Source organism: Amblyomma maculatum, chromosome 11 (assembly GCF_055883805.1).
Source record: "Amblyomma maculatum isolate TAMU_Amacu chromosome 11, ASM5588380v1, whole genome shotgun sequence".
NCBI lineage: Eukaryota > Metazoa > Arthropoda > Arachnida > Ixodida > Ixodidae > Amblyomma > Amblyomma maculatum.
In genome coordinates, this window is record NC_139354.1 from 58,148,222 (window position 1) to 58,175,219 (window position 26,998).

General features: G+C 42.9%; 1 protein-coding gene across 1 annotated transcript; it reads left to right on the top strand.

Moving 5' to 3' along the window:
* The first annotated feature begins 2,717 nt into the window (after positions 1-2,717).
* Positions 2,718-26,998, top strand: LOC146173870 (retinol dehydrogenase 7-like). The gene is made up of 6 exons (XM_084585600.1): positions 2,718-2,996; positions 13,327-13,584; positions 14,430-14,636; positions 23,631-23,813; positions 25,766-25,898; positions 26,426-26,998. Exons 2-6 carry the CDS (start codon positions 13,380-13,382, stop codon positions 26,754-26,756), a joined length of 1,059 nt encoding a protein of 352 aa, XP_084441726.1. The 5' UTR covers positions 2,718-2,996; positions 13,327-13,379; the 3' UTR covers positions 26,757-26,998.

Sequence of the window (26,998 nt, forward strand, 5' to 3'; positions counted from 1 at the left end):
ATTATACAATATAGAATAACTATACAACGTTCAAAATGTGGCAATAGGGAAAGGAACACAATCCGGCACTTTGTTTAAAAGAGCATAATTTTGTTCATATTAGGCAGTAGTAAAAGTGATTTTCCGTAAGAGCACATAAAAGCATGACATTAGGTGAGGATCGTGGTTATCATATCTCGAAACGTGGCAGGATTTTTGGGGTTAGTAACATCGTCCGGAAGGCTGTTCCAGTGATTTATGGCACGCGGAAGGGCAGACATGTTAAACGTTTTAGTACGACCAAAAATACGCGCAAAGCTGCTGTGATTGTGGCGACGATGTGACGTACGCGATGGCCGTGATAAAGGTAGTGCGTGGCTGTGAGGACTGAAAACCATTTTATGAAATAAGCAAAGAAGTGCTACTGTACGACGTGATTCTAAAGACGCAAGTGATAGCGATAACTTGATGTTAGTGACGCTGGAATGACGGTTATAATCACGAGCGATGAAGCGTGCAGCACGGTTCTGTATAGATTCAAGACTGTGTATTAGATGCTTTTGGTGAGGTGACCAAATGGGCGAAGCAAATTCAAGCTGTGTACGGACAAACGTCTGGTAAGCTAGTTTTCGAGTGTCAGATGACGCATCATGAAGATTACGTTTTAAGTATCCGAAAGTTCGTGAAGCCTTAGCTGTTATTTCATTAATGTCTGTCAACCAAGAAAGGTTTGGAGTTAGGTAAATACCGAGATATTTGTATGAAGGCACTGCAGTGATTTGGTTGCTGTTGCGGGAGTAGGTGAAAAAGGAATTTGATAGTTTGCGGCTGAAAGTCATTAATTTACACTTGTCAGTGTTAGCCGTCATTTGCCACATAGAGCACCAGTTTGTTATATTGTCGAGATCTGTGTGTAGAACAAGATGATCGGCTGGATCAGAAATTTTACGGTAGATAATACAGTCATCAGCAAATAAACGGATGTTAAAGGTAAAATCGGTTGGCAGATCGTTAATATATATTAGAAATAACAATTGTTCTTTGGAAATAATAATTGTATTAGGTAACGCTTGCGTTCAGATGCGTCAGTGCAAAATCATGCCGTTGTCTTGTGTTATATCCAGAGGAGTAGAATATAATGTTCGCGATGTCAATATTGCCGTGACCTTTATATAATTAAAAAAGAAGTTTAATCTACAGACGCGTTATTTTAGAGACTGGAAGCAAACCGCTTTGGTTAAAGTGTCTGACAGACGTAAGATCATATCAGTTATAAATAAAAAATTGAGTGGAAAGCCGTGATTTCAAACTTGAGTCCTGACTCTCCACAGAAAGGTACTGTAACCGCCATTCCTGCACGCAGTTTCGTCATTTTTCATGCGACTTCGAGGAAAACTTCGTCTACTGCGAGTACAGAAAAATCTACGCTTCGAGAGGATGACGCGACGTCCTCTATGTTTACAAGCGAACTAGCGGTTGAAAAGCCCTTAAGGTTGGGTCGCGGCTGCTTGGAGATTCTCGAGGAAATCGTCGAATTTTTCCTTCATTCCAGGAGCGCTTCAAGCTGAGAGGAGTTTTCCAAACGAAAAACAGGCTTCGAGGCGCGCAAGGGGTAGGAGATCTAGTTGGGGCGGGCTCATGAATTTGTTTGTCGGTCTCGATTCCGCCTAGGATCAGTTCTGAACTTGTACCAGGCGCATCCGTATGGACACTTGCTTGCAAGCAGGTCTCTTGACCTGAAATCCTGAGCTTTCGGATTGCTTCTTCTAGCAAAGTGCGCTAATCACTCCGTGTCATGTCTCAGCGCGGTTAGCCAGAGGGACGTGGAAGGAGAAACCAACAAACGATAGCTTCCGGGAGAAGGAAAAGAGGGAAGGGGAGGAGGGGGAGCGGGCGTCCTGACTTTTCCTTCGATGACAGTGTCTGGCAGGTGCTAATCCTGTTGAAGGAGACAGGATGTGTTCAGCTTTTGGGTGCACGCCAATGAATGAAAAACGTTATTGAGCAAAGCGAGGTTTTGCAGATTTTGAGAATCTTTGCTTAAAAAGTGTTGGTACGTAATGTTATCTGTGCAGGTAGCTCACCACTGAAATCTTAAAAATAGATATTCTAAAACAATATTCACTGGAAATCCTTCCTTCATTATTATTAACAATTACCAAAGACTGTGCTAATGTACTTGAGACAATAAAATGTCTTTCACAACAATGTAGTTCTCTTTATTTGCATTATTTGAGATTACGTACACAATATATTTTATGCCACGGTCTAAAAAAATGGACAGTTCTTTCTTTCGTGTTTCACGATTGGTAAATTTAAAAGTAGACTTTTGGGATACTAACTGCAAACTATACCTTTGCGCCTCAACTGGAAGAAAGTTAAGCAATAACACAGCTCGAGGTAGGAAAAATGCTAGTATTACAAGCAATACAACAGACGGTGCTGAGGAAGGTCTTGATACCAAATAATAAAATTTTTCGTTCAAACTAGATTGTACGAGAAAGAGCACGACGTGTGTTCAGATTGCCTATCTTGCGCAAACCGTTCCACTACTTGCTAATGGTTGAGAAACTTGCCGGACAACCTGCTCGGCTAAAGCAAAAAAACAAACGAAAAAAAAAAAGCTCACTTCCCGTCTTCTTTATTCTTTTTCTTTTTTAGCATCCATTAATTGCCACATTCTGCAACGGTAAGATCGACCGGTTGGTTCTACACTGTCTTGCGTGCTCGGTTCGGCAAGCAGTCTGACGTCGTCGCCGCCGGCCGTCTCTCGGCAGATGATAAAGGTTTCTTCTGGGAGTACCCGATAGGGCGCTCCCTCAGCGTCGGCACCCTTCAGACGATAGGAGGCAGAAGCGTGGCTGTGATTCCTCAGCTGCCTGCTGATTACCCGGCGGTGAAGGGACTGCTCAAGAAGTGCTCAGTTTAAGGATCTTTTCTCCGCACGTGAAGGGCCTGCCTCCACCGGACTTTTATTTTCGACAAAATAGCACTTGCGTCTGTAAAGTGGACTGAAGGTAGGTGCAAGTTAAATTTCGAGTTTATGATTCTGTCGCACATGCTCATAAACCGTGACTGGGAGCAATCAACATTATGAGTAGAAGTAAAAAAAAAAATGCGCTCTTAATTTTCAGGATATGATTCGCTTAGGGTAACAAACTGGATTCCAAGGGAAGGAAAGCGTAGCAGGGGGCGGCAGTAAGAATTAGGTAGGCGGATGAGATTAAGAAGTTTGCAGGGGTCAAGTGGATGCAGCTAGCACAGAACCGGGTTAATTGGAGAAATATGGGAGAGGCCTTCGCCCTGCAGTGGGTATAGTCAGGCTGCTGCTGATGATGATGATGGTAGAGAGCAGCCTGTCATATGCGCCACTCCTCTTAATTTAATTGCTTTCTTATCCGTTCCAAATTCAGCCAGAAAGGCAGAGGTTTCCCTTAGGCCGTGCAAGCAATTCGAGCTCAGTTTAAGAGGCGCTAAATGGCAGTGGTCGTGGGCATTTCTACGGCGCAGCTCTTGATGAGCTGGATTTTCACTAACCAATAAATGCGCTAAAAGCAATGAGGATGTCTGAGCACCAGTTGACGTTGCGTGAATGTTTTGAATATTAAGAGATATGCAGGAAGGTTATATGTCAGATTTTTTTTCAGTGAAGCCCACAGCTTGCCTTGACACTGAGGTTCTTTCACAAACTTGGGCCAGTCACACAACATTACCAACAGTTGTATACAATATGTCTGTCATCATTCCTTTTACTTCTTTAATATAAGTAGAGATTGGCTATTGCCATTTGGAAAGGACAGCTGTAATAGCGGGCTTCTTTCATTTATTGTAGCAAGTAGAGACATATTTGGTAATAAGTTTAATAATGTAATGTTTAAAAAATGAAAATTGTACCATTAGGTCATATATAACGATCTGCTCTGAGATCGGTAAAATCTCAAATGAAACCTTGTCCGACATATGTACAAAAATAAATTTTATTCTCACTGTAGCCTAGATCTCACAGAACACATTATCCACTTATCCAGAACTTATCCAGAACTTAACCTTCTTGAGTACACTAACAATACAGGGAGACTGGGCATTGGCGCAAAGATACGAAATGTAAATCCATAATTCAAGAGGAGATAGCGTACAGAATAATACTGTAAATACTTAAGCAAAACAAAACCTCAAAGGAATGTTAATACCAGAACACAAAACTGAGTAAAAAGATTGCGAAATAGAAACATCCGTATAATATCTGGCGCTTTAGAGAAGAGCAGATTGTATTCAGCCAAGCTTTATCACTTTGAAATCTTTAATTTTAAAAGGAACTGGCTAGGTGATACAATTCGGCACATGGAAAATCTGATTGAAGACATGACAAGTTCTCGGAAGGAATTGAAGTAGGCCACTAATCTGCATGGGAGAAAAGCAACTTTTTTTTGGAGCAAGTAACAAAACTTCCGTTTTTGAAGACCGCTTCGCCGTCCGTCTGAGGCTACGGAGGCGTCATGCAAGAGACAGGTGGAGAACGCAAACAACATGCAGAGCACAAGGTTCAAGCGAAGAAAACTTGGGTTAGGAGTCTATCGCACATCGCATATATGTAAGTCATTAACTGCATGTAACGGCAGCTGGAAGGTACTATGGGTATTGCCTTGGTTTCTGTGTGAAGTGAATACGTCACGCAGGGAAGAGCAGTGAAGTGGGAGTAGTGAGGGCACTAACCGGATCGCGCTTAAACTAAAGCGAGCAGACAGAAAAAATAAAAAAATGAAATAATGCAAAAAAAAAAAACAGAACGTGAGAACCTCTACAATAGCGACCAGCCACGCGTTATAGCCGGATCAATTCCGAGATCGGCTGTAAAATTGGTTTCTATTTCCATCTACTGAAGGGGACAACGAAGATACCTAAGCATGCACTTACCCTTCGAAGATATGCATTTGATATAAGAATTCTAAAAAAAACAAAACAAAACTGTACGAGATGCAATAACATCAAGGTAGGTACTCCTACAGTAACGCATAAATGAGATTAATAATCTTAATGAAATTGGACGGGACTATTTGCTGCTTACGGACTGTTACGGGTTTAACGAGCGCGTTTTAAATTCACATTCGAAATTCTAAATTATCAATTTACTTCAATACGTTCTCAATAGAAGCAATATCACCAGTCTTAATTACCCTCCTGCAATTTACACAGTCATAAGGAGTGCATATTAAAAGTAGGTGCTAGCCGTCATATTATTGATGCTAATATATATATATATATATATATATATATATATATATATATATATATATATATATATATATATATTAGCGCTACCGCACTCACTTAGAGAACACCGCTGGTGGCTAGCCGTAACTGCTGACGTAAACTAAGGTAATGCGGTTACTACGGCAGACCTGGATGCACATTCGTGTCTGCCACGGTTTGCTCAAATGGATGATGTTTTCAAATTTTAATGAACAGAACTGGAGACATGCAAGGACTAGTGTGCTACCGACCGGTGGTATATGATATTGAAACGTTCTAAAAAAGAGGCTAGTTTTAGATTTTTCATGGCAGTACGGCTTTAGAAACTCCGTTTGTTTCAGCGTACACCAGTAGAAAGTTCAATTTTAACACAATGACAACTGCGCTGACACCGAGTTCGTCATCGAGCTGCGCTAGCGTTAAATAAAAAGAAAATTGGAATTAATTTCCAAGTTCACTAGAAGGAAAAGATTAACAGTGTGCACTTCGGCAGTGATCTCTGCCTGAAATTCGTGATGCATGTGCATATCTTGAACGTGTTACCGCGAAGTGGACCTTGTTTCGCGGTGCCCTCTAACTATCACCACCGACAAGCATAACTATCGCTCGGCGCTTGTTACGCGAGACTGGACTATAACGCTGGGCAACAAACATGTCCAGGCGCCAAGACGCGGTGTCTACACAGTTCCGATAGCTACTTTAGGCCCCATATCTCGAACGGCCGCTGCCATCTTAAGACGGAGCATGGTAGGCAGAGGCGGGATGTATCGTGACACTCGTTGAGGTTAGTTTCTGCTGTCGCAACCACTTGGCTTTTTATCTGTGCGGGCGCATAGTACGCATAGAAACAGTTTCCTTTTGGAGCCTGCTGTCGCCTTCCCTCTTCCCCATCGTCCTCAATGTTACAGGCGGTATCGCTTGCAGTACAGAAACAGCATTTAATTACCGTTCGTCCTTGCGCCTTCGCATGCTCAGGGTGTTTTGAAATAAACATGCCTGTCAACCATAAATGTGCGGTATTATTGTTATGGACGGAGAAAAGAATTGGAAATAAAGGAGCAGATATTCAAAAGGTCAAAGAGTACTGAATAGGACTAACAATCTATCTCGCAATATATCTAGGTGTCAAAGCTTTCTTTCACTCTGCACGTGCCACCTGTACCAGCAAATGAGCAACCGTAGCGCACCCAGCATGATTTCAGTGCTGCGGATTCTGGTAATGGTACACAGGAGGCCTTGTGAAACTGTGATCATGCAGCGTGTGACGTCATCGTTTTTGCAACCCACGTCTGCCATTTTATTTTGAAGTGTATGCAAGCAGGTCGAAGTCATCAACATAAATTTTAAAGCTTTAGTGTTTCTCGCGCGAGTTGAAAAAAAGAAATAATGATTTACTACTGAATTTAGTTGCTTTTATTCTCAATCGAATTTCGGGTGCTTAAAATGGCTACTGGGGCAAGCTGCCGAAAATAACTGAGCAAATTTAACTCGAATCCATCGGGTTTGGAAACGAGGTATTGCTATCGCATTATTCATATTGGAAACTATCCCTTTTTATTTCATTTTTCACAAGCCGTGTAGGTTTAGCAGTTCATGCTCAAACATGAATTCTGTTCGACTTTTAAATCGACAGTTTCATCACCCCATTCTTCGAAAGAGCTATCACAGGCGTTGCGATCTTAGTACAGGGCCGGCTGTTTATAGCAGTACGAAACCAGCGGGCGTATGTGAAAAGGTATTTCGAGCGTACTAGAAAGATCGTGCGCGCAATTATAAGGAGGCGAATGACTCGAACCTCCAAGCATCCGGCAGACCACCGATGACACGTGACGCGTCGCCCTTTCCTCCAGTTCTCAGGAGGCCATGGCGCTTCTTCAGCGCGCAGCGACGCGTCCCTTAACGCCGCAAGGCCGTTTCACCATGCGTGATGTTCCGAAGAAGCGTGTGCGTTCTTGGAGATTCCAGCGTGGGAGCGCTTGCATAAGCACGGGAAGGACGGCCGTGAAGGCGATGTAAGGTGCAATGTGAAGAGACTCCTGTGACCTTTGCGGTCGTGTTCATGCTTTCGCTTTATCTAAGCAGTCTTCAATGTCTCTACCCAATGTTTTCTGTACTTTTCATGTGGTCCACAGTCAAGCTAAGATTCGCAGAGGTCTGAGTTTGTCTATCTTCGAAATCAGTCAACCTTTAATTAGGTGCAAACGTTGCCATGTCATGAGCATGTTTAAAAAATCACGCCATGCCTACTTGAGCATATTTTGAACTGCCAAATAATTGCTTTCCGCTAGCAGTCCTCGCAAAGAACAGTGACCGCGCTTAGCTATGAATGGAGGCTCCAAACCAACATCATAAGGGACCGGCAACTAAGCTGGAAGACTTTTTTATTTTTCAGCTGCAAGAAATTCAGAGAGATATGACTTCTCTTTGCATAAAAAATGGGATTCCAGATGGAAAGAGTTAGCAATTATTACATCAGATAAATGTTTTGATTTTCTTTTTGCCACACACCCCAAAATTGATTCATCGAATTCAAACCCTCGGAAAACCCTGGAAGTTGGTGGTATAACGTCACATGGACATACCTTAAATCATAAAGGTGCTGCCCCAAATCCACACAATTCCTTATAAAAACTTGCTGAGGTTTGTCCAAGGTAAACCTGGATATCCGAGCTCTGTTAAGCATAATTGCTATGTCATACCGGCGTTTCTTTTTTATGCGAGTTTGTCGTTATTCGTTGGTCTCTGCCTCGATCCGATCAGTCTTTCCCTTCACTACTTCCTATCGGCGAGCTATATTCGTTGGATTATCACATTCAGCCTGACGTCATCAGCGCAGCGCTGATGTACTCAAACCGGCACGCATATCATTCTCTGTGAGATTGAGCAACCAAGCACCGGTGAAGCAGTCGTTAAATTTCCCGTTTAGTGACGTGGTATTAAATCGAAATGGCTCCGTGTCCGCGATCTGGACGATCGCCCAGTTTCCCCGAGAGTTGCTCAAGACAAGGGAGAGAAACTAAACGGCAGAGTTGAGGCATAAGCGCTGGCGCTAGACCCGCTAGTTCCGGTGGCTCAAGATGAAAGGAGCAAGTGAATTGTCATGACAGTTGCAGTGCTAAGAGTATAATGGTTCTGTAGAGTGGCCGATTATGATTGTCTCCATTCAGGGGAACTTTGCTAACAAGATATGTAGCCCTTTAGCGCAATGAGAAAAAAGAAGACAGGCTTCATAATTTGGAAGATGATGACTGACAGTTGTACAACACGTTGAGACGGTTCCCCAGCCTTTTGACGCGCTGGAGACATATATAAGTATAGTCTTACTGAATTCTGACATTTTTTTGTTTCTGACTCTTTTTTTTCCTGATTGAATGAACGCCACATTATGCTCAAAGAAAACGAACACATGACTCAACTAGCAGCATCTTACGTTGAGCAGTTTTATTCAGGTAAATGTTTGTTGGAAGCGTCCGGAATGCAGACATTTTGCTAGACTGAATCATTCCATTTTGGAAATCTGAGAGGCGTCGCCAAAGTTGGCACCTTGGCTGCAGTATCAGAGAACCAGTAGCAAGAGTACGCATAGCGGGGGCTTAACGCCGAAAGGCGACAGGCTACACAAGGAATAAAAAAGCGAACTGCTAGATCTCGGTGAGGAAAATGGTGCAAGTATAATGGAAGGCCAGCGGAAACCCCTGCGGAGAGGAGCACACAGTTGGAGTACTTTTATTTCTATTCCCAATCCATTAGAGTCGAAACCTGTTCTTATGCGTGTGGATAATGGGCCAGAGACGATGTTCCCTTTTATAGATTTCTTTATTCTCGTTGCAGTAATGGGGAACGTGATGCAAGGCATAAACACAGGTGTTTACGAACGACTGTCCTTCGCGCCGGCCAATGACCCACGTCCAAACTAATAAAATGGGTGGAAAGGGTGAACCTTGGGAGCCCGCACAGAAATTCCGTTGCTTTCTCTTTCTCCCCTCTGGACACACACGTGCAAACGCACACACGCACGTATGAATGCGCTGTACATTGCCCTTTAAGACACTCATTAAGTAGTTTGTACGGAATTCTTGGATCAAAATAACAGGGATCCAGATATGAGCTGGGAAAGCTGTTGCCTTCAACTACGTTCTTCACCTCCTCCTTCGCTTCTTTACTCTCGGGAATGCCCAGTACAAGAGTTAAAGCAATGAGACGAAGGAAACCACCGCAGCATGGCGTTTGATATCGAAAGGCCCATATAGGTAACGACAACCAGGTGCGCCGAATGTGCAGAAGGGAATGGATACTATAGGCTCCATCAAAGACCGCGACGTCGTAGAGCGATTGTGAGCCACCCATCTCCGACAGCGCAGTTGCGTGATAGACACTGGACGTTCCTTGCGAGTGTCCTCGAGAGTTAGGTGCCGGCGCACCTTTGCCGCCGTCGTGGTCACGTTATATCTGCCGCAGTCGCGCCACAGAAGCAGCGATTTCGCAAACCTCCCGCCTCTTGCTCGACCACCTTGACGACTAACCTGGAAAGGTAGGCAATTTCTAGTCCCATGTCAATACTTGAGACTTGTTTCTGAGAGCACGTTTCACCACGTTTTCGAGGAAATTGATAGTAGTTGATGCAATAGTAACGCTATACTTAACTGTCTTGAGATAAAGTTTCCGTGCGCGAGAGTCGTTTCGTATTTTTGAAGGAAGCCGTGAGCAAGCATTGAGAAACCACGTGCTTTGATAGAACTACCCAGCAGATTTTTCTGAGTCAAGGGGTTATTTTTGAGATGTGAATAAGGTACCCTCCTGAATATCCTTGCCATATCTTGCCCAAGCAATTCCGTCTGGCACAGCTTTTTATAAAGAAAAAAAAAAGCAATTGTAGCCGTCTGCGTGGTTTCTGCACTTTTGCTCAGTGATTTACAATACTATTCAGAAGCAGGAGGGAAAGGAAGCCTTTTTTTTTTGTCTTCTGATTTTGCGTGGCTTTCGGTAGATCACATAATGTTTTAAAACTCTTCCTAATAAAGAAAGCAATCTTCTAGGTTGTGTATGCTGTGCTGATTTGGATGACACCCATTATGAAAACCTCCGGCTCTCGGACTGCCCTAGACTTAGTGTTTATTAAACAAACACACCGAAAATTTAGCACTTAATTAGATTTTTGTAGGGTGAATGATTTATTTCACTAATAAATTCTTAACATCGTTTTGGTTGATGAAGATATTTGCTTCAACGGCAACATTACAGCTATCCTACACTGCAGAAACCCACGGAAATGAGCGTTTTAAAACGTCAACCATTTGACATCACCTCTGCGCATTTTATTTATGACCCCTGGTGGTTTTATTCACGCAATGAGAAAATGTTTTTGGTTTTCTTGGGGAAGAATAATATTTTGGACTTAGTTGAAACTTTTCGCTGTTTCGAAAGATACTTGAGCCTCTTTACGAACACTTACCATACACAAAACTGAACGAGGATATGGGGACGTTACAACCGAAATAGGTTACAGCCGTTTGAACATCTTTTAATGGGCGTTATCCCTTAGAGAATAAATATTGAGTTACTGTAAGAAAAATCGATTTCGTAAATGTGGGGATTCAAGCATATACGAGGAAATTAGATTTTGTACAAATTGTGTAAATAGCTATCGGCGCCAAATCTTTTAAGTGAGGGCAATTTATGGCAGCGTGAGTAACATTTTGCTCTCCAGTAGTATAGTAGTTCGGAACGTATTAAGCAAAACGTGAAGGCAAAAGGAAGAAAGAAAGCTCGCGCGAAAGCCTGAGAATAAAATATCGCCATTGAAAATATAGATGAATACAGGTGCTAATAAGGTACGTAATTAGTACATGCACTGATCTAATGAAACATAACGTGCTCTGAAGCCAACCCTGTGCCAGGAGGAATTCATGGAAGAGACCAACATTTTACATAAGTTGTTTTCACTTCAGATCTTAGGGTCAGGTGTGTTACAAAAGCGGAGTTTTTGTTTTCGACAAACTAGCCACCACGATTGTTCACTACGAAAGGTTATCCGTAATGACTACTCAAAAATCGAGGGATCAATAGACGATGAAGATTTCATAGGGGAGGCCGTTGCACTTTCTAGATGCTAGAATACAAAACGAAGCGGTAAAGGAAGTGAAGTTTTGGGGGGTGGGCGCAATATGAGAAGTCCATTCCCGGCGAGCCAAAATAAGCCTGGTATGGCTGATGCACAGTGATTGACTCACTGAAAATGAAATAATTTCAGGTAAATGGCCAGAATGATAATATTGGGTCTGGAAAAATGTAGATAGTCAGGATTTTAATCGCTTGCAACTAATTGCCCGAATACGCTTTATACGGGCTTAGAAGTTGAGATTCTAATTCAGGCATAATAAGTGGCTCCTACGCAAGTAACATTGCAATAGGAAAGGGGGGAGGGTATAAAATAATAGTTTGGACTGCAAGAAATGTTGAATTGATTCCAGAAATATGAGCATTGAAAATTTAATTTTTATTGTAGAAGATCCCTTTGTCTTTCTTATAAAGAACAGATTCAATAAGGATATTAGGGATTGAATATTGGAAAGAGTGCGGGCAGTGACGACGAGAAACTGGTGCAGTGCGCATTTGAAATGGAATTGAATTCTATTGGAATGTTGAATGATTATGAAATTGAAAGACGTTATCTAGGCCGTAACAGTATTGAACATTTTCTTGTGCTTTCACTGAAATCAAAGTTGATCACAAGACAGCTGCCACCGAACGGCCATCCAAACCAAAGGAAAGAAGCACAGTCAAATAATTCATGTGAGCTGAAATTGAATAGTGCCAATGAATGATCCTTGCGAAGGCTTGATATGACACAGAGAGAGTTAGAAAGAAGTCAGCTAATGAAAACCTTGTACAAATATTTAATGAGAGCTATTAATTCCATCGAACAATACTACGTAATTAGCTTAGCCGCGAGATATTTTGACAAAAACGGCTGCGAGCAACTTTATCATACATTTCGCTTATTCCAGAATGGCGGCTTCAGTCCGCATAACACAATAAAGATTACTGCGCAAGTCGTGAAGAAATACCGCTAATGGGTTTTCGTAACATACACACGGAAACTGATGCAGGATTTCTGCGCTATAAATGGTAACGAGGCTGTGCCGTGTGCGTGTCCCAGCAGGCTCTCTTGTTCTGACTTAGGACGAATACCAGCCCGCTTTCTTTATCCTTACCGTGTATTACATGCAATGATTTCATTACCTGGCTGCAGCGAAGGTACACCAAGATCTCATCATTTCAAGGGTTATCTTTTTAGAGGGACAAAAAGGCTTCGTGTACTCAGTCTAGTTTATAAATCGCGATGAATTTAAGGTGAGCAGATCCTCTATTGTGTGCACCCTGTACCCTCTCTCTGTCTCTCACTCGTCACGCGCGCACACACACACACGCACACACACATGCACACATACGCACACACACACACACACACACACACACACACACACACACACACACACGCACACACACGCGCACACACACATGCACACACATACACACATGTACACACACATGCACACATACGCACACACACATACGCACACACACACATGTACACACACACATGCACACACACACACGCACACACACGCACACACACACATGCACACATGTACACACACACATGCACACACACACGCGCACACACATACACACACACATGCACACACACATGCACACACGCGCACACACGCACACACATGCGCACACACACATGTAAACACACACATGCACACACGCACACACGCACGCACACACACACACGCACACACACATGCACACACATACACACATGTACACACACATGCACACATACGCACACACACGCACACACGCACTCACGCACACACATGAACACACACACGCACACACACATGTACACACACATGCACACATGCACACACACGCACACACACACGCACACACTAACGCGTGTAGAAACACATATTACGTTGAACTTGCATAACATAGTAAACCTTCTTGACGAAATGTAATAGCTATCATATCACCGCTATTCAGCAGAGAATATTTATATTTGATTTACCCTCATTTAAACAGCTAGAACACCTGCCCGGACGGCCAAGCTCTAATCAAAGCCGACGGTGTCAACCATGAGGGTCTCTTGGGTGCTGTTCTTCGCTCTGACGGCCATCTTGTGGTCTCTGTGGCCACGGCTGCCACTTCTGCCTGGCATTGCCGAGTGCGTGGGCACTCTTCTTATGGCGTCCTGTGCGAGTTACTTTCTCGCAAAATTCCTCTGGGGAGTCGCTTGCGTCCGCCTGGTGAGCCCCGAAGGAAAGGCGGTGCTCATAACGGGTGAGTGGCCAGGAATTACTGTTTTTATGATGAAATTAAAGCAAGAAAAGGCGCACGAGACGAATTTCCCAATTTATTCATTGCCTGATGAGACTGTTTTTTCCATACCTTATTGCAGGTACAAATAAAAAAGCCGCAATATATGCATCAAAACCAAATGTTTTTTATCTTCGCAGTAGATGATCAGGTAATATAGAGAGAATAGGTTAATGTCAAATAATTTTGACCATTCTTTCCCGGCTGCTATTTGCGGATACCATTAGTGTGCAAATTTATCAAAACGTTGCTTGTGCTTGAATAGTAGGTAGCTTTTCATCTTTCAATTGCTCCATTACTTGCGTGATGTGCGTCATGACCACGAATAGGTAACTAGGGATCATGCCATCTGTCGTCCCGAAATTCGTTGACTTTTTTCAGGGTCTGCCGCATAAGAGACAACAGTGTGTGAATGATGTAAATATACCTGAACTATACGGCTCAAAAATTGGGCTAGTCTCACCACTGTATTTGATCAGTTTAGGCAGACGAAAGGCAGATAAATGAATCGATGACTGTCTGCGCATCGCTATAGATCATGACATTTAGTGGTTAACGGGAAGCATCCTGCCTGAGAAACGGGATTTATTATCTTTGCTACGAGAGAGGAAGGGCTGGCGGAATCGCGCATTTATAAAGCACAACTGTGCAGAGTACTGTGCTCCGCAGATGTATGACGAAAAAAAGTCTGATCTACAGAAATAGCGTTGCGTACACACTTTTCGTATACGCCCTAATTCAGTCATTCAAGTTTGTCATGATTACGTGATACTTTTGTTCCAAAATATGTCTATACTTCCATTTTCTAGGGTGCGACTCCGGCTTCGGGCACTTGCTGGCGAAATTCCTGGCTAGAGACGGATTTCTCGTATTCGCCGGGTGCTTATATGGGGATGGGGAAGGCGCTACGTCCCTGAAAAAGCAAGCAAACGTCAAAGTTCTCCAAATGGACGTGACCAAGGAAGAAGATATAGATGAAGCTCACCGGGCGATCAACCAAAAGCTCGGAACCCGCAGTAAGGATTGCGCCTTTCTAAAAAAAGAAAAACAGCTTTATGCCACTCCGTACTGCACTCGGCGGAGTGCGTTTTAAATGGGAGCATGTATAAAACACCCTGTGTAGTGCAACCATGCAACTAAAAATGGTGAGGGATCCTTCAAAATTTTCTAGCTAACTATAAAATAGATTCGCCAGGGTCGAAACGCAACCTCAAGGGTATTGTGACAGTCCCTGTGCCGTCTGGTTCAAATACGAGGCATACAAAATGGCAAGATGAGGATGAATCCACTGGTGCCCTGTACTGGAAGCAGAGTGACATGAAAGTGTTCAAGAGTATCTAACACCAGAAGGTCTAGCTCTGGGCCAGTACCAGTGCCAGCGGTAACCAATTTCAAAATAGTCATGTGCATGTCGGAAAATCTAGCCGAAGTAAAAATTCGGAATCCTCAAGTCAAGACCTGAACATCGGCTAAAGGAGTAAAAGTGTGTATCAGCCGAGCAGTTTTCTGGGGTACTGTATTTTTAATTTTAGTTTTAATTTTAATTACTGTATTTTTAATGCTATATAGTGAATTTTATTTCCCAGCCCTCAGCTTTAATTTTCAGAGGGGGGTTTCAATAGTACGTGAACATTCTATATATGAAAATACACAAATATTTGTTAACTGAGATTATTTTACTGCTTGCAGTAAAGGATATAGGAGGCTTTTAAGGAATTAGGCAAAAAGTCTGTGTGCAGCTACTATAGAAATAAGACCAACCATTTGAATGAGAAGCAATATTTAAATACCGCTAATTTATTTTTTATTTGAAAATGCACATCGGCAAATCAGCAACTGGCGGAATAAAATTGGGCCTTTATAGTTAAGAATACTTAGTACTTGACCTCGATAATGAGTAAACAAAGCATGCATAGACGAGTGGAAAGCGTAGAAAAGTACATGCACATGTTTCGCATGAGCTGGTTTTGTCTGAGACAAGCTTTCAAAATGGAACTAGATAATTTTTAGAAAGGTGAAAGTTCAACTTATGATTACGGATCATTTTTTTTGCTGCCCGGAAGTGCTCATTCTTTACAACGCATTTTCGCTTCGCACGCGTTTGTATCACAGGATCAGCAATCTTTTTAATGATCGAAAAGTGTGAAACAAACGGAAAGAGAAAGAATATAGCAGCATATATTTATAAACAATATGTTCTATAATGACCCTTTGTTTATCAGAGTAATTATCACTTCATGAATGGTAACGTTTTGCTACAAAACTATAATTAAGACAAAGGTCCGCGATTAAAAAGTGGTGATTCTGCATCTTACTGCATAGCATATGCTTGATATGTGCAGAAGTCTGGTGAATGTGTATTTAATCTAATGTCACGTGAAACAATTGTAAGGATCATGTATTTAGGTTCCGGTGATCGACATCTTCATTGCTATGCATTTATTCTTAAAAAAGGCAAATACAGTGTGAACCATACCATACTTACTTTACCAGTTAATGTGACCTTAGTACTGAAATATGAGATAAAAAAGATACTTGTGCTTCACTCTGTACCTACAGGAAAACTGTTTGCGTTCTCCTTTACATACCAAGTACAATGAAACATTGAGTATCACCTTAAACCAGAATAGAGACCCCACTTCATTTACGATGGAACCGCTTTTTGGGAGAACAACCTAAAATCGCCCCACAAATATTGCTTGCTTCATGTGCCAGAGGCTATTATACTAAGAGTGCTTCATTAAGCATCAAATATCTGGAGTTCTTTGAAACATGGCACGCGAATAACATTCCGAGGTAATATTGTGCTCTTGTCTCTTCCCCATCACGATTCTAGGCCAGCTAGTGTTTTGTATTATAATGTTATTGAAACGTTCAGGGTCATGCTTAGAAAACGAAGTAAGGTGTATTCACCAGAACTGTGGCAAAAAAGCTGTAAAGAAAGTTTAGTGTTACTAAGTAAAAAATATAAGACACCCAACAGGGAGCCCTAAAACCAGCCACATTCATCTAAATGCAAGATTTGCATCATAAACCACATTTTTAAGCACTTGTTATCTCCACTTTTTTTAAAATATTAGAAAGCACGTGTTTTCATTTTCAATGGAAACCTCAGAATACGAATACATTTATTCTCAGAAATATCCAGCCTGCCTTCTTTATTTTGAAATTGAAGTTCTGAAAGGGAATTGTTTCTTTTATCTAACTATAAACGGTTGTCTGCAGGCGCTTTCACTCCACAAAAGACGTCGTAAGCTTGATCTTAGTTTGCCGAACACTCTGTGGGCGATTGTCGGCTCGTACCGCTGGTTTTAGACGTTATTCCAGCGCTGTTGCCAAGATGCAAATTCATATCGGGTTGATCGCTTTGATTATATTTGTTAGTATTTTGTAGTTTGAGTAACATTTATTGTACTTCTGGCGCTGCTTTGTTCATCATATGCACAACTGAGAACAAAAAAAAAAAACGTCACCCATATCGATCAAGCGCACTAGCCCGCTTTACTTTACTGTCGAAATATTTACTCCGCCTTCGGAGCCAGGCTCAAATAGTTATGCCGGGATTTGGTATCTGTGTTCCACATTAGGTTCCCTCTTTGCACTGAATAATTTTAGACCACTAAATATGCCTCCAGCCTCAGCGTTTTACCGGAGCAGCATCAATATGGAGAGATCAAATTTTACCACCTCGAAGAAGTGCATTTCGTCGGAATCATCCTTACATACTGTTTCACGTCCTTCGAGGATGAAGCTGTGTTCTCATGGCTGTTCCAGCTAAGAAAGGGGCGTGTCTTCCATTGCTGTTCAATGACAGTGATTATTTCTTGAAACGTAAGGTTTTCCAGCCACTCGTTCCTAAACCTTTGCAGATACTAGACATGTTCCAGTCTGCTAGACCATATTCCCGGCCTCAGAACACTCGAGAATTGCATTACAACATGGTTACAATTAATCTCAAGACATATTGTGAGTTTTCGAATATTCGCTATCTTGAGCTCCCAATGGCGCCACGTGCTAGAAGCGGAACTCTGTTTTAGAAATTATTACGGTATAAAAGAACTTGCTTTTTTCGAAGCAAAAATTATGGGACCACGAAATCGGCCAATAAAAACGTCAACAGGACATAAAAACAGCTAAATATCCTGCCCCCTGCAATGCACGGCTTGTGCCCTCTAAACAGTGCGCAAACCCTCTAAATTTAGAGGAAAAACCGCCGTCTTTTAACACTCAAGTTTATACTCTTTAAAAGGACTCAATGTCCCAAACCGAATTTGGCTATGTGTGACCTCATAATAGAGCGCGCCTGAAATTTAAACAGCCTGGATTTTTTTTATCATGTATTGACATCACACGGAAAACTGACGCCTATCTTCTCGGTTAACGTGTCGATATTGGATCCCGTCACATTAGGTTTTGCAGTCGAACGCATTAACCACGGAGCCACCATGGCGGGGCGCTAATAGAACAGCTTACACTAGCCAACATAACTGCATTAACCTTCCATAATCAACTTTTCTGAAAAGCAAAACAAAAACAAGGTTATAAGGCACTACCCGAGATCACAATAGATGCCTCTGTGATATTACGCCAATTTATTCTGAATGTTTCATAGAAAAACGGCATCAAAGAGAGTGGTATAATAATGATAACCATACTCCTTTAGTATCCTAGCGGGGGGGGGGGGGGGGGCGGATTTGATTTAAAAACAATATCTTTCAATAACAAATCGTTCCTTTTCCTAAGGGGCATCACCTGAGCATGATAACTTACAAAATAAGGCAATCTGGTTTACTTCTGTTGGATTGCTGGTAACGTCGTAGTTACAAGTGCCAATAATTAGATTTTTCACCATGTTTCGGTTTAATTATTGTAATGTTTAGTGAACTTTCCGACTGTTGTCTGCGTTTGTTTTGTGTTAAATGTTGTTATTAGAATCTGCTAACACCAGTCATTTGGATTCCAGCTTCTTTAGAGAAATTGGTTGAGGTAATCTATGCTGAATGAATTTCGTTCCTTCCACATTGAGTGGCCTGCTTACGAGCTGTGCGCAATCGTCGTGTACATGAAAATGCAGAGTGAGGAGCTCCAGCAGCAAATGACAGCGCGCAAAATGTGGCTGTATTGGACGTTAAATCAATGCATTGCTAGCAAGAATGACATTCTCTCAATATAATACCTACTCGCGCCGCTTTCCCGCATACGGAAAACCCGAAAAGCGCTCGCGGAGTTCCCGGTGCGCCCAGCGAGCCTGCAGCGAGTCGAAAAATAAGTTGAGGAAGCGGACGCAGGGCTACCTTCGCTGCAAGCGCGTAAGTAAAAATAAATGGTGAGCTGAAGCAAGATACAATATGTTTCCTTGTCGAAGGATTTCCAAGCGTATCAGGGATTTTGTTGGGACTGCGACAAGGAAAGGAAACGTTCCTGGTTATTACAAAGCACTTAAAAGCCAGATTGCTAGTTTTCGGACCAGTATGTATATATATATATAAACAAATTTTTGCTGAATTGTTTAGGTTTCTACAAAAATACCGTAAACAATGCATAAAAAATATATGAAAAGTAGATGAACAAAAAACAGAAAGCCTGAAACCAGCACATTTTCAGCAAAACGCGATGTAGGTCTTTTCAGTTTTTTTTAACCTCTTACACCACTGACAAAACTTCTTATAGATAGCTAAAGTGATGTTTTTTTCTTGGGACTCACGGTATTTCTCAGAGATTTCGAACATTTCTTCAGTAGCTCAATACTGTATTTACTTGATTTTCGTGCTTTAGAGATGTCCACATTTTTTGTGCAAAAATATTTTTATCGCACTGAATATCGTAGTCGACTATAGCGATAAAGTAGTCCAGGCTGGGCGCCCATTTTTTCTATACCGAAAGAAGGTTGTCACACTGTGCGTAAAATAATTGTTTTATTTGGCTTTTGGATTTTTATACTTACCGGTTTTATTTTGCTCATCGTTTTAGTTTTTTACTTACGGTTTTAGCTTCTTATGCTATGCCGTTATTGTGCTGGAGACTCATGCATGTTAAAAGTGGCCCGATTCACTTTAAGCTGTGCGGTTGCGAAATTTAAATTAAAATTTGAACAGACATTCTCGCTCTACATTGCGTATGTAGCTCAAGCCGGAACAAATGCAGTGCCACGGGGCATTATCATTGCGAAATAGGCGAATAGCTCATTGCAGTTTTTATGAAAACTATGGAATGAGGGTCATCTACTCAGCAATGTTTCAAGGACAATATATCTACTCCTGCCCTGACTGCCAAGAGCCAGTTGGCAGTAATTATTAAGCAAAAAATGAAAACCACTGAATACATTGAAATATTACTATTCACAGATGCACGAGTGCCGTTGAGGATGCCGAGGATATATCTGCCACTCTCCCAGAATGGTTTAGCTCCAAGAAGAATTATATCCCAGTCACACGGCACTTCTCCAAGGTCTTTACTGCAATGGAGCTGTATTGCATTAAAGGAGCAAAACTAAAAAGGAGAAGCAGCGCAGCTACACGGCAAATGCAAAGGAGATAGATGGCGATGATGATGGTGATGAAGATAATCAGATATTCTTCGTGAGCGTCATCTGTCGAGCGGCAATCACAACGGCTGTTCATCATGGTTCACCAACTCGCCCAATCAGCCGTTCTTCCACGGCTGTCAACCGCTGCGCTTGAAATGGCGCTAGTAGCAGCTACCAAAATTTAAGTAGACGATATCTTTCACCTTAACTGATAAGTGAACAAGACTGGCCTTGTTTATGTTATGAAAAGTAACCGACTCATTATTATAAAAAGAGTCTGAAGGTTTGAAGCGGATGTTTAGAGACAAGAATTTCTTTTTTCCTTTCCATTCTGACCATGGTAGACACGCACTCGTCGTTCCGCCCGGTTTCGCGTGCGAAGCATACTTTATTTGTGGGAATTTCGAATAAATTTTAATAGGGTGTGTTCGATCAACGTAATCAACGTGCGTGCTACAACCATGAGCGACGAGACCCAGGACGTGAAAGTATGGTGGTAGCATAGTGAAAGCAAATGCGAATTCGCAAGGAGACATCGTATGTTGATGCGGCTGCTGAAACGTTCGAGCTCTTCTATCAACACTCGGAGATTTTTAAAGTTCATTGAAATGCAAAGTTAACGCCTAAAAGGCCACCCCATGGAGCGAACTTTCTCTGCGAACTTCATGCGGTGCGGCGCAACGCTGACGCACCGTCGTCATGCCGTACCACATGCAGCGAAAAACGAGTGAGAAAACCCACAAGCTAGTCCGCTTCAACAACGAACTTTTCACACTAAATGACATTTCAAGGGCAACACATAAAATAGGCAGCGTCTAAAATGGCGCCCGACAGCGCTTGCATACAGCCTTCGAGTACGCCTGACGCCGCAACAACAGCGTACTGCAGGCGCGTCGCTTTGCAGCAGAGCTTGAGCGAGTGTTGAGCGGAACGTCGAAAAAGGTCCCACTTCGGCTCCATCATCAGAATCGGCAAATTCGCAACGCTTACAGCACCTTATGACGCGACCTTACCAAAGCGGTGCAGGCCGCTAGCGCGGCGGACAACAGTGCTCTGGCCGTGCGCTGCTCCCTAGTCATCGCTAGGCCTGTTTTGTTTCGCATCGATGGCACATGAAACAGCGCTATGAAATTCCTTCGTGCTATAGAAAATGGGCTACTCATAGAACTTCCTAACTCTCAGTCCCATTCTCTAGTAATAAAAGCAAATTATGATTAATTTCGGCTTCATTTTTTAACGGAGCTGGCGTGCAGGCGGGCCGCAGCACCCGCTCCGCAACGGCGGCAGCCGGCTGTGAGCAGAAACTTGCTTGCAAGGCTCAGTGATCCTCAAGAAGGACTCAGTTTTGACAGTCGACTTATTATTTACGGCAACAACAAAATTTAGCAAACTTTTCAGAGTTTTTTCGTATCGCCGGCGCGCACGACTCCAAGCTACTGAATAGCCGGCTTGGTCAGCGGCGAACGGCTGCCGGGCCGCTGTTCGCAGAGTTTGTCGCGGGACAATCGCTCCATGTGGGTCAGCGTCAATTAAGCTTAAATGTAATGTTAAAAATATTTGTGTCAAATATTTTCAGTTTTTTTTCTTGTTTTTTTAGTCCGCTCCGTGGCGTTCATGTTCGGGCTGCTCCTTTACGAAGCTGAAGGCCGCTAACGACCGCCTTTCCCGCTACGGGCCTTTATCGCAAAGGGCCCACGACTTTGCCGTGTAGCTGCGCGTCAACCGCCTTTGGAGCAAATAATCTTAATTCTCAAGGCCTTACAAGTGCCCGTGTGACAGGGGTATTAGAGAGGTGCAACGCTGCTGAACAGAATGTGGAGCGAAAGCTTTGGCTGTGGGCGACTAAATGGTGTATCGTATATACATAACCATAGCTCAGTGTACAGTAACAAAGGGCGCCAGCATTTTATACAGAACGCACTTTCATGCATTGGGCATGCAATGCCCGCAAACGTTTTTCTACTGCACTCGGTCAGCTCCTTACGGAGTCGTGCATGCGCAGTGCGGAAACTAGCTTTCTCTTCTCCGCGCCGGCGCACCTCTGCTTGAATGCCGCTACTAGCCTCCACTGTTATGAGGCGAACATCACATACCTGACGAGTCAATGGCTGAACACGTGACACAACAGGCGAGAGCTAGGAGCTGTAGTGACGGTCGGCATTGTAGCAGACGTGACTGCGAAGCACAGAGCAGTGGCTGCGGCGTGACTCCCGTTAGAGGTCAATTTTGAGCTGGATTTGACACTCACGCCTGGGGGCAAGAAGTGGAACTTCACTCCAAAATGCTTATTAGTTATCGTAATTTCCTTGCATTAGTTCTTTTGGACTTGCACGTAAAACCTAAAATGTCAGTACTGACAGGAAACGTGCATTCACAGGAGGGAATGGGGGCGGAGGCGGATGATGGTGTTTAAAGTTTAGACAGGCATAAAGCATCCGTAGCGCAGGTCCTTAAAAGAAAAATGAATAAATCTGAAAAAAAAAAAAATTTCGCAACGTCAGCTGCAAACTCGACTACGAGCAAGGTGGTGACAATGAGAAGCAGTGTCATGAAATGTTTTCCTCAGTAGCGTCTTAAGACACTGTAGGGGATAATTTTCGTGTGGCTCGACAAGCTGTAAATTCCGTGGTCGCCACTCCTGGCTTCCTTTTGGCCCCCATGATACTTGTGTCGATAGACTGATCAGTACAGAATGCGTTGATCTTATTGAGAAAAAGATTGCCAAAATGTACGGCTTGTATCTACTGCTGGCTGAAGCTCGTTTCATTTTATGGGTCGTGTTTCAAGCAAACCAGCTTATACAGATATTTTTGTCGCCTGCACAACCGTCACCTGACTGAAAATGAGAGATAAAAAAAGACAAAGAGAGATCAAAATGAGAGAGACTAGACTCGTGCGCATCATCCTGTTTTACGCGAAGCGGGTACAGCTCGTTCGGTCGACACGCCTTGGCGTCGTCCTAGTAATAGTAGTTGTTGGCATCAGCATCTTCGAAATACTCGGGCGGAACAACCCTGATTGGTCAGCAGGGTTGTGAAATCTCAAACACATAACCTCATAACATAACCTAACCTAGCATAACATAACGTAACAAACATAACATAACATAACATAACCTCGAGCTGGAATTTCAAAAACCTAGTTTTCAAAATAAAGCCATGAAATATATTTATTGACTTAACTTTGCCGCCATTGTGGTTTCAGCCCAGATCATCCGCATGCCAGACGGACAGGCAAAGCATACGATACGAAGAGTAATTGGTCCAAGCCTGAGAGAGGGGCATCTAATGAACGATTTACAGTGCGTATGACTTATTAATGTGTTTGGTATGTGGATAGACATTACACTAGTAATAATTTTAAAATTGAAATAATGTAAACAAGAAAAATTTTAAACACTTCGCGCAATGAAAGGGTGGTGTTAAAGGAACTTCGCGTCTATTCTTAAGACGAAGCTTAATCGTCCCCTTAACGTTCCTTTCAGAGCTGTGGGCAGTCGTGTGCAACGCCACCATAATGAACAACGGCCTCATCGAGTGGATGACGATGGACAGCATCCGGAAAATCTTTGATGTCAATGTCTTCGGAGTGGTGCGGGTGGTCAAGAAGTTCCTGCCGATGCTGAGACAAAGCGAAGGGCGAGCGGTCATCGTAGCTAGCAATATCTGTAAGTTTCGCGCAGGTAGAATGGGAGTGAAACGAAGCTTCCCTATATTTCCGTTTGAACGAGCGACTAGTGAGGCGTTTACACGTGAGGGTCAGTTGAAAACGAAACATGTCTTGTAGATCCACACTCACAGCGCGTTGGACAATTACAGGCGCGCTGTAGAATGCTTCTCCCAGCTAAACCGCGGAATGCACGCAGTTCAATTTTCGCTCAGAAATGGCATTTTGTTGTTAGTAGTTTTTAATATTTAATTTTGCTATGGGTACTTGCCTGAGTCAACCAAAAAAAAAAAAAAGTCGGATGTTGTTACTATATGCAGCGCCGGTGAAAAAGAGGAAACCATCACCCGAACGCTAAAACCAAGGCGATTTCTGCCATTTCTGTGCGAAATTTGAACTTCGAGGTTCCCGCGGTTTAGCCGGGAGAAGCATTCTACAGCGCGCCTCTAATTGTGCAACACGCTTTACACTTATATAAAATATGCGCGGGGTGCCACAGATTGCTTTTATTTATTGACACATCGTTGCACTCTGGTTTCTTGTAATGACTTTCAAGCGTAGTTTTTGCCTACATTACTTGGGTCAGTGCATTGCTTTCACGAGAAAGCAGGACAACAGTAAATATAGCAGCCTTACGAAAGCAGGATAACAGTAAATATAGCAGTCTTATATTTATTTCCTCTATGCGCTCCGTTTCCATACATTGCGCAATAAAGGAACGGTTGCCTACGGAAGACTTCAGATTATAGTGAACTCCGACATCGATGCTAAAGATGCTGGGGAAGGAATCGAATGACCCGTAGACATTAAGTTAATATTATTGTTTTTTACAGGTTACACCAAGAAAATTACCGCACACAATTTTCCTATTCAAAATGAGTGTGATGACACGATAGCTTATGCTTGCTGGCTGATCGTAGTTCATTTGTGAGTAATTAGTTCCTGATAGGGCGGCAAACATCAATTGCCTAGTTATGCTGTAATATTGTTTCGTACTTAGCAATCTGATGATCCAGGTAGAACGAAATGAAGAAGATGGTTTTCACGGTATGAAAAAGAACTGAACAAGTGTAAAATGGGGTACGCCTCAGTTCGCAGATGAGCCAACGTTTCGACAAGTGGACTTGTCTTCGTCTGGGCATAGCGATCATCACTGGCAGGGGTTTAAATACGCTTTTGCTTCCGAAGAAGAAAAGCTGGGAGGGGAAGTGGGTGTGAAGGAGTGGGGAGTAGAGGATGGGTGAGAAGAAAGTGGGTCATGAAGTCAAAGAAAAAAAGAAACAAAAAATCTTCAGTATGTACTTATCAGCCTGGAACCAGGGATTCTGTGGCCTGCAAAAGAAGTAAAAGCGACAGTACCAGGAAAAACTACAATGCCGGGTAGGTGATTAGTCACCACTTAAGCCGGTTTGGTGCAGATACACCTTACAAAGGGGTAGGTTATGCAAAGGGCCCTGATAAGGCATATATCTAGGGTGACAATTCTTAAAAGGTAGGGGGGAGGGCGGCAGTACAAAGTCACAGGATAATAACCGCATAGTGAACTACAACTGACAAAAATATAATAATAACAATATTAAGTATGCATCTCAAACTGGAACCAGAGATCAATAGTAGGGAAAGACTGCACGTAATTATTTTGTGCTGGTCGCTATATCATTCCGCTTGCACTGCTGAAGTTAAATGCTGGATAAGAACACGACGCCTATGATGCTACTTGAATATTGCCTAATGCAGTGTAGTTTTCGATAAGGATGCATGCACGGATACAACTGAAGTAACTGTTTCTAAGCAGCAGCCTTTTTTGTTTTGCTTCCGAATCTCCATGACTGATTAAGGCCGACGAAGGAATAAAACAGCGACATTAAGCCACTGATTTGTTTCAGGTCAGCTTAGTTTTCAAAGTGTAATAGAGTACGAAATGCCTAAGACATTTGCATCTTCGTCCCATAGCGTATTTCACTCTGCCCTTCACTACGCCGTATGCGATGACAAAGTACGCGGTGCGGTCCCTTGTCGACGGACTGAGAAGAGAGTGCTACGGCAAGGGTGTAGACATCGTTGCTGTTGAGCCACTCACTTACAGGTAAGGATAATTGAACGTTTTGGGCAAAAATGTACGAAGATCACAATATGGGTGCTGCCGTAAGAGCTAACTTATTTTCAAGCAGGAAGAATCATAGTGCTACCTATATCTGCGTTGCTTTGTCCAGAAGAATTTTTCTATTACACTCTCGAACATATAAAATTGAGAATTGCCTACACTTGAGCGAATTTGTATAAATTAAGGCCCACAATATTTGCTTGTTGTGAAACCTTATGCCTAAAGATACAATCTGTCAGCACACTTACGTAATTGCAATGGTCAGGAGCACACGTAGATAATTAAGCTAATTGGGTGAGTACAATTTTGCGTGAAAAAGCTGTGATCACAGGTATGACTCAGTGGCGACTGATGAGCAGTACAGGGACGACAAATGGACAGCAAAGCCACGACTGAAACAACGCTTCCTTGTTGTATTCTCGGATTTGTCTTCGTCCATGTGTCCAACATCGTTCCACAAGAAATTTTACGCATGTTCGTTAAATTGAGGTATCTCACATTCTTTTCAGGTCAAAGGTCACGGAGGCTGTTGGCAGCTTCAGCGCCGTTGAAAAAGAGTTCAAGAGTCAGCCAGCCGAAGTCACCGCTAGTTACAGTGAACAAGAAGTTCATGACTGGACGCGGTCAATCATGGCCCTTTACGACTGGAGGATAAAAGATGACATTACAGAGCTTGTCGAACAAATGGTTCTCGCCGTCAGGGAGACAGATCCGAAGACCAGATACACAACGATGGCCTTGTTTGACTACATCTGGGTTTACTGCCTCAGGACGCTACCTACCGAAGCCGTAGACCTTATCCTGCACTGGTCGCGGAAGATTGCGCTGTGGAAGAAGTGAGCGCTGGAGTGCTCATGATGATGTGACATTGTGCTGACTTCGTACTTGAGATTTGTGTACGTGCTCAACAGCCTCCCGCCAGCTAATCTGTGATGAATTTGGTGCACAAAGCTGCGCTCTTGTGACAGTTTGTGAGTGGGACAGGACGCGGATCTTAACGTGTCTTTACCTTGTATTGTTGCTCTCTGTTTACGTAGCGCAAGTGAAAACGAATTGCTCTGGAGCATTCCTCCAGTGTATGA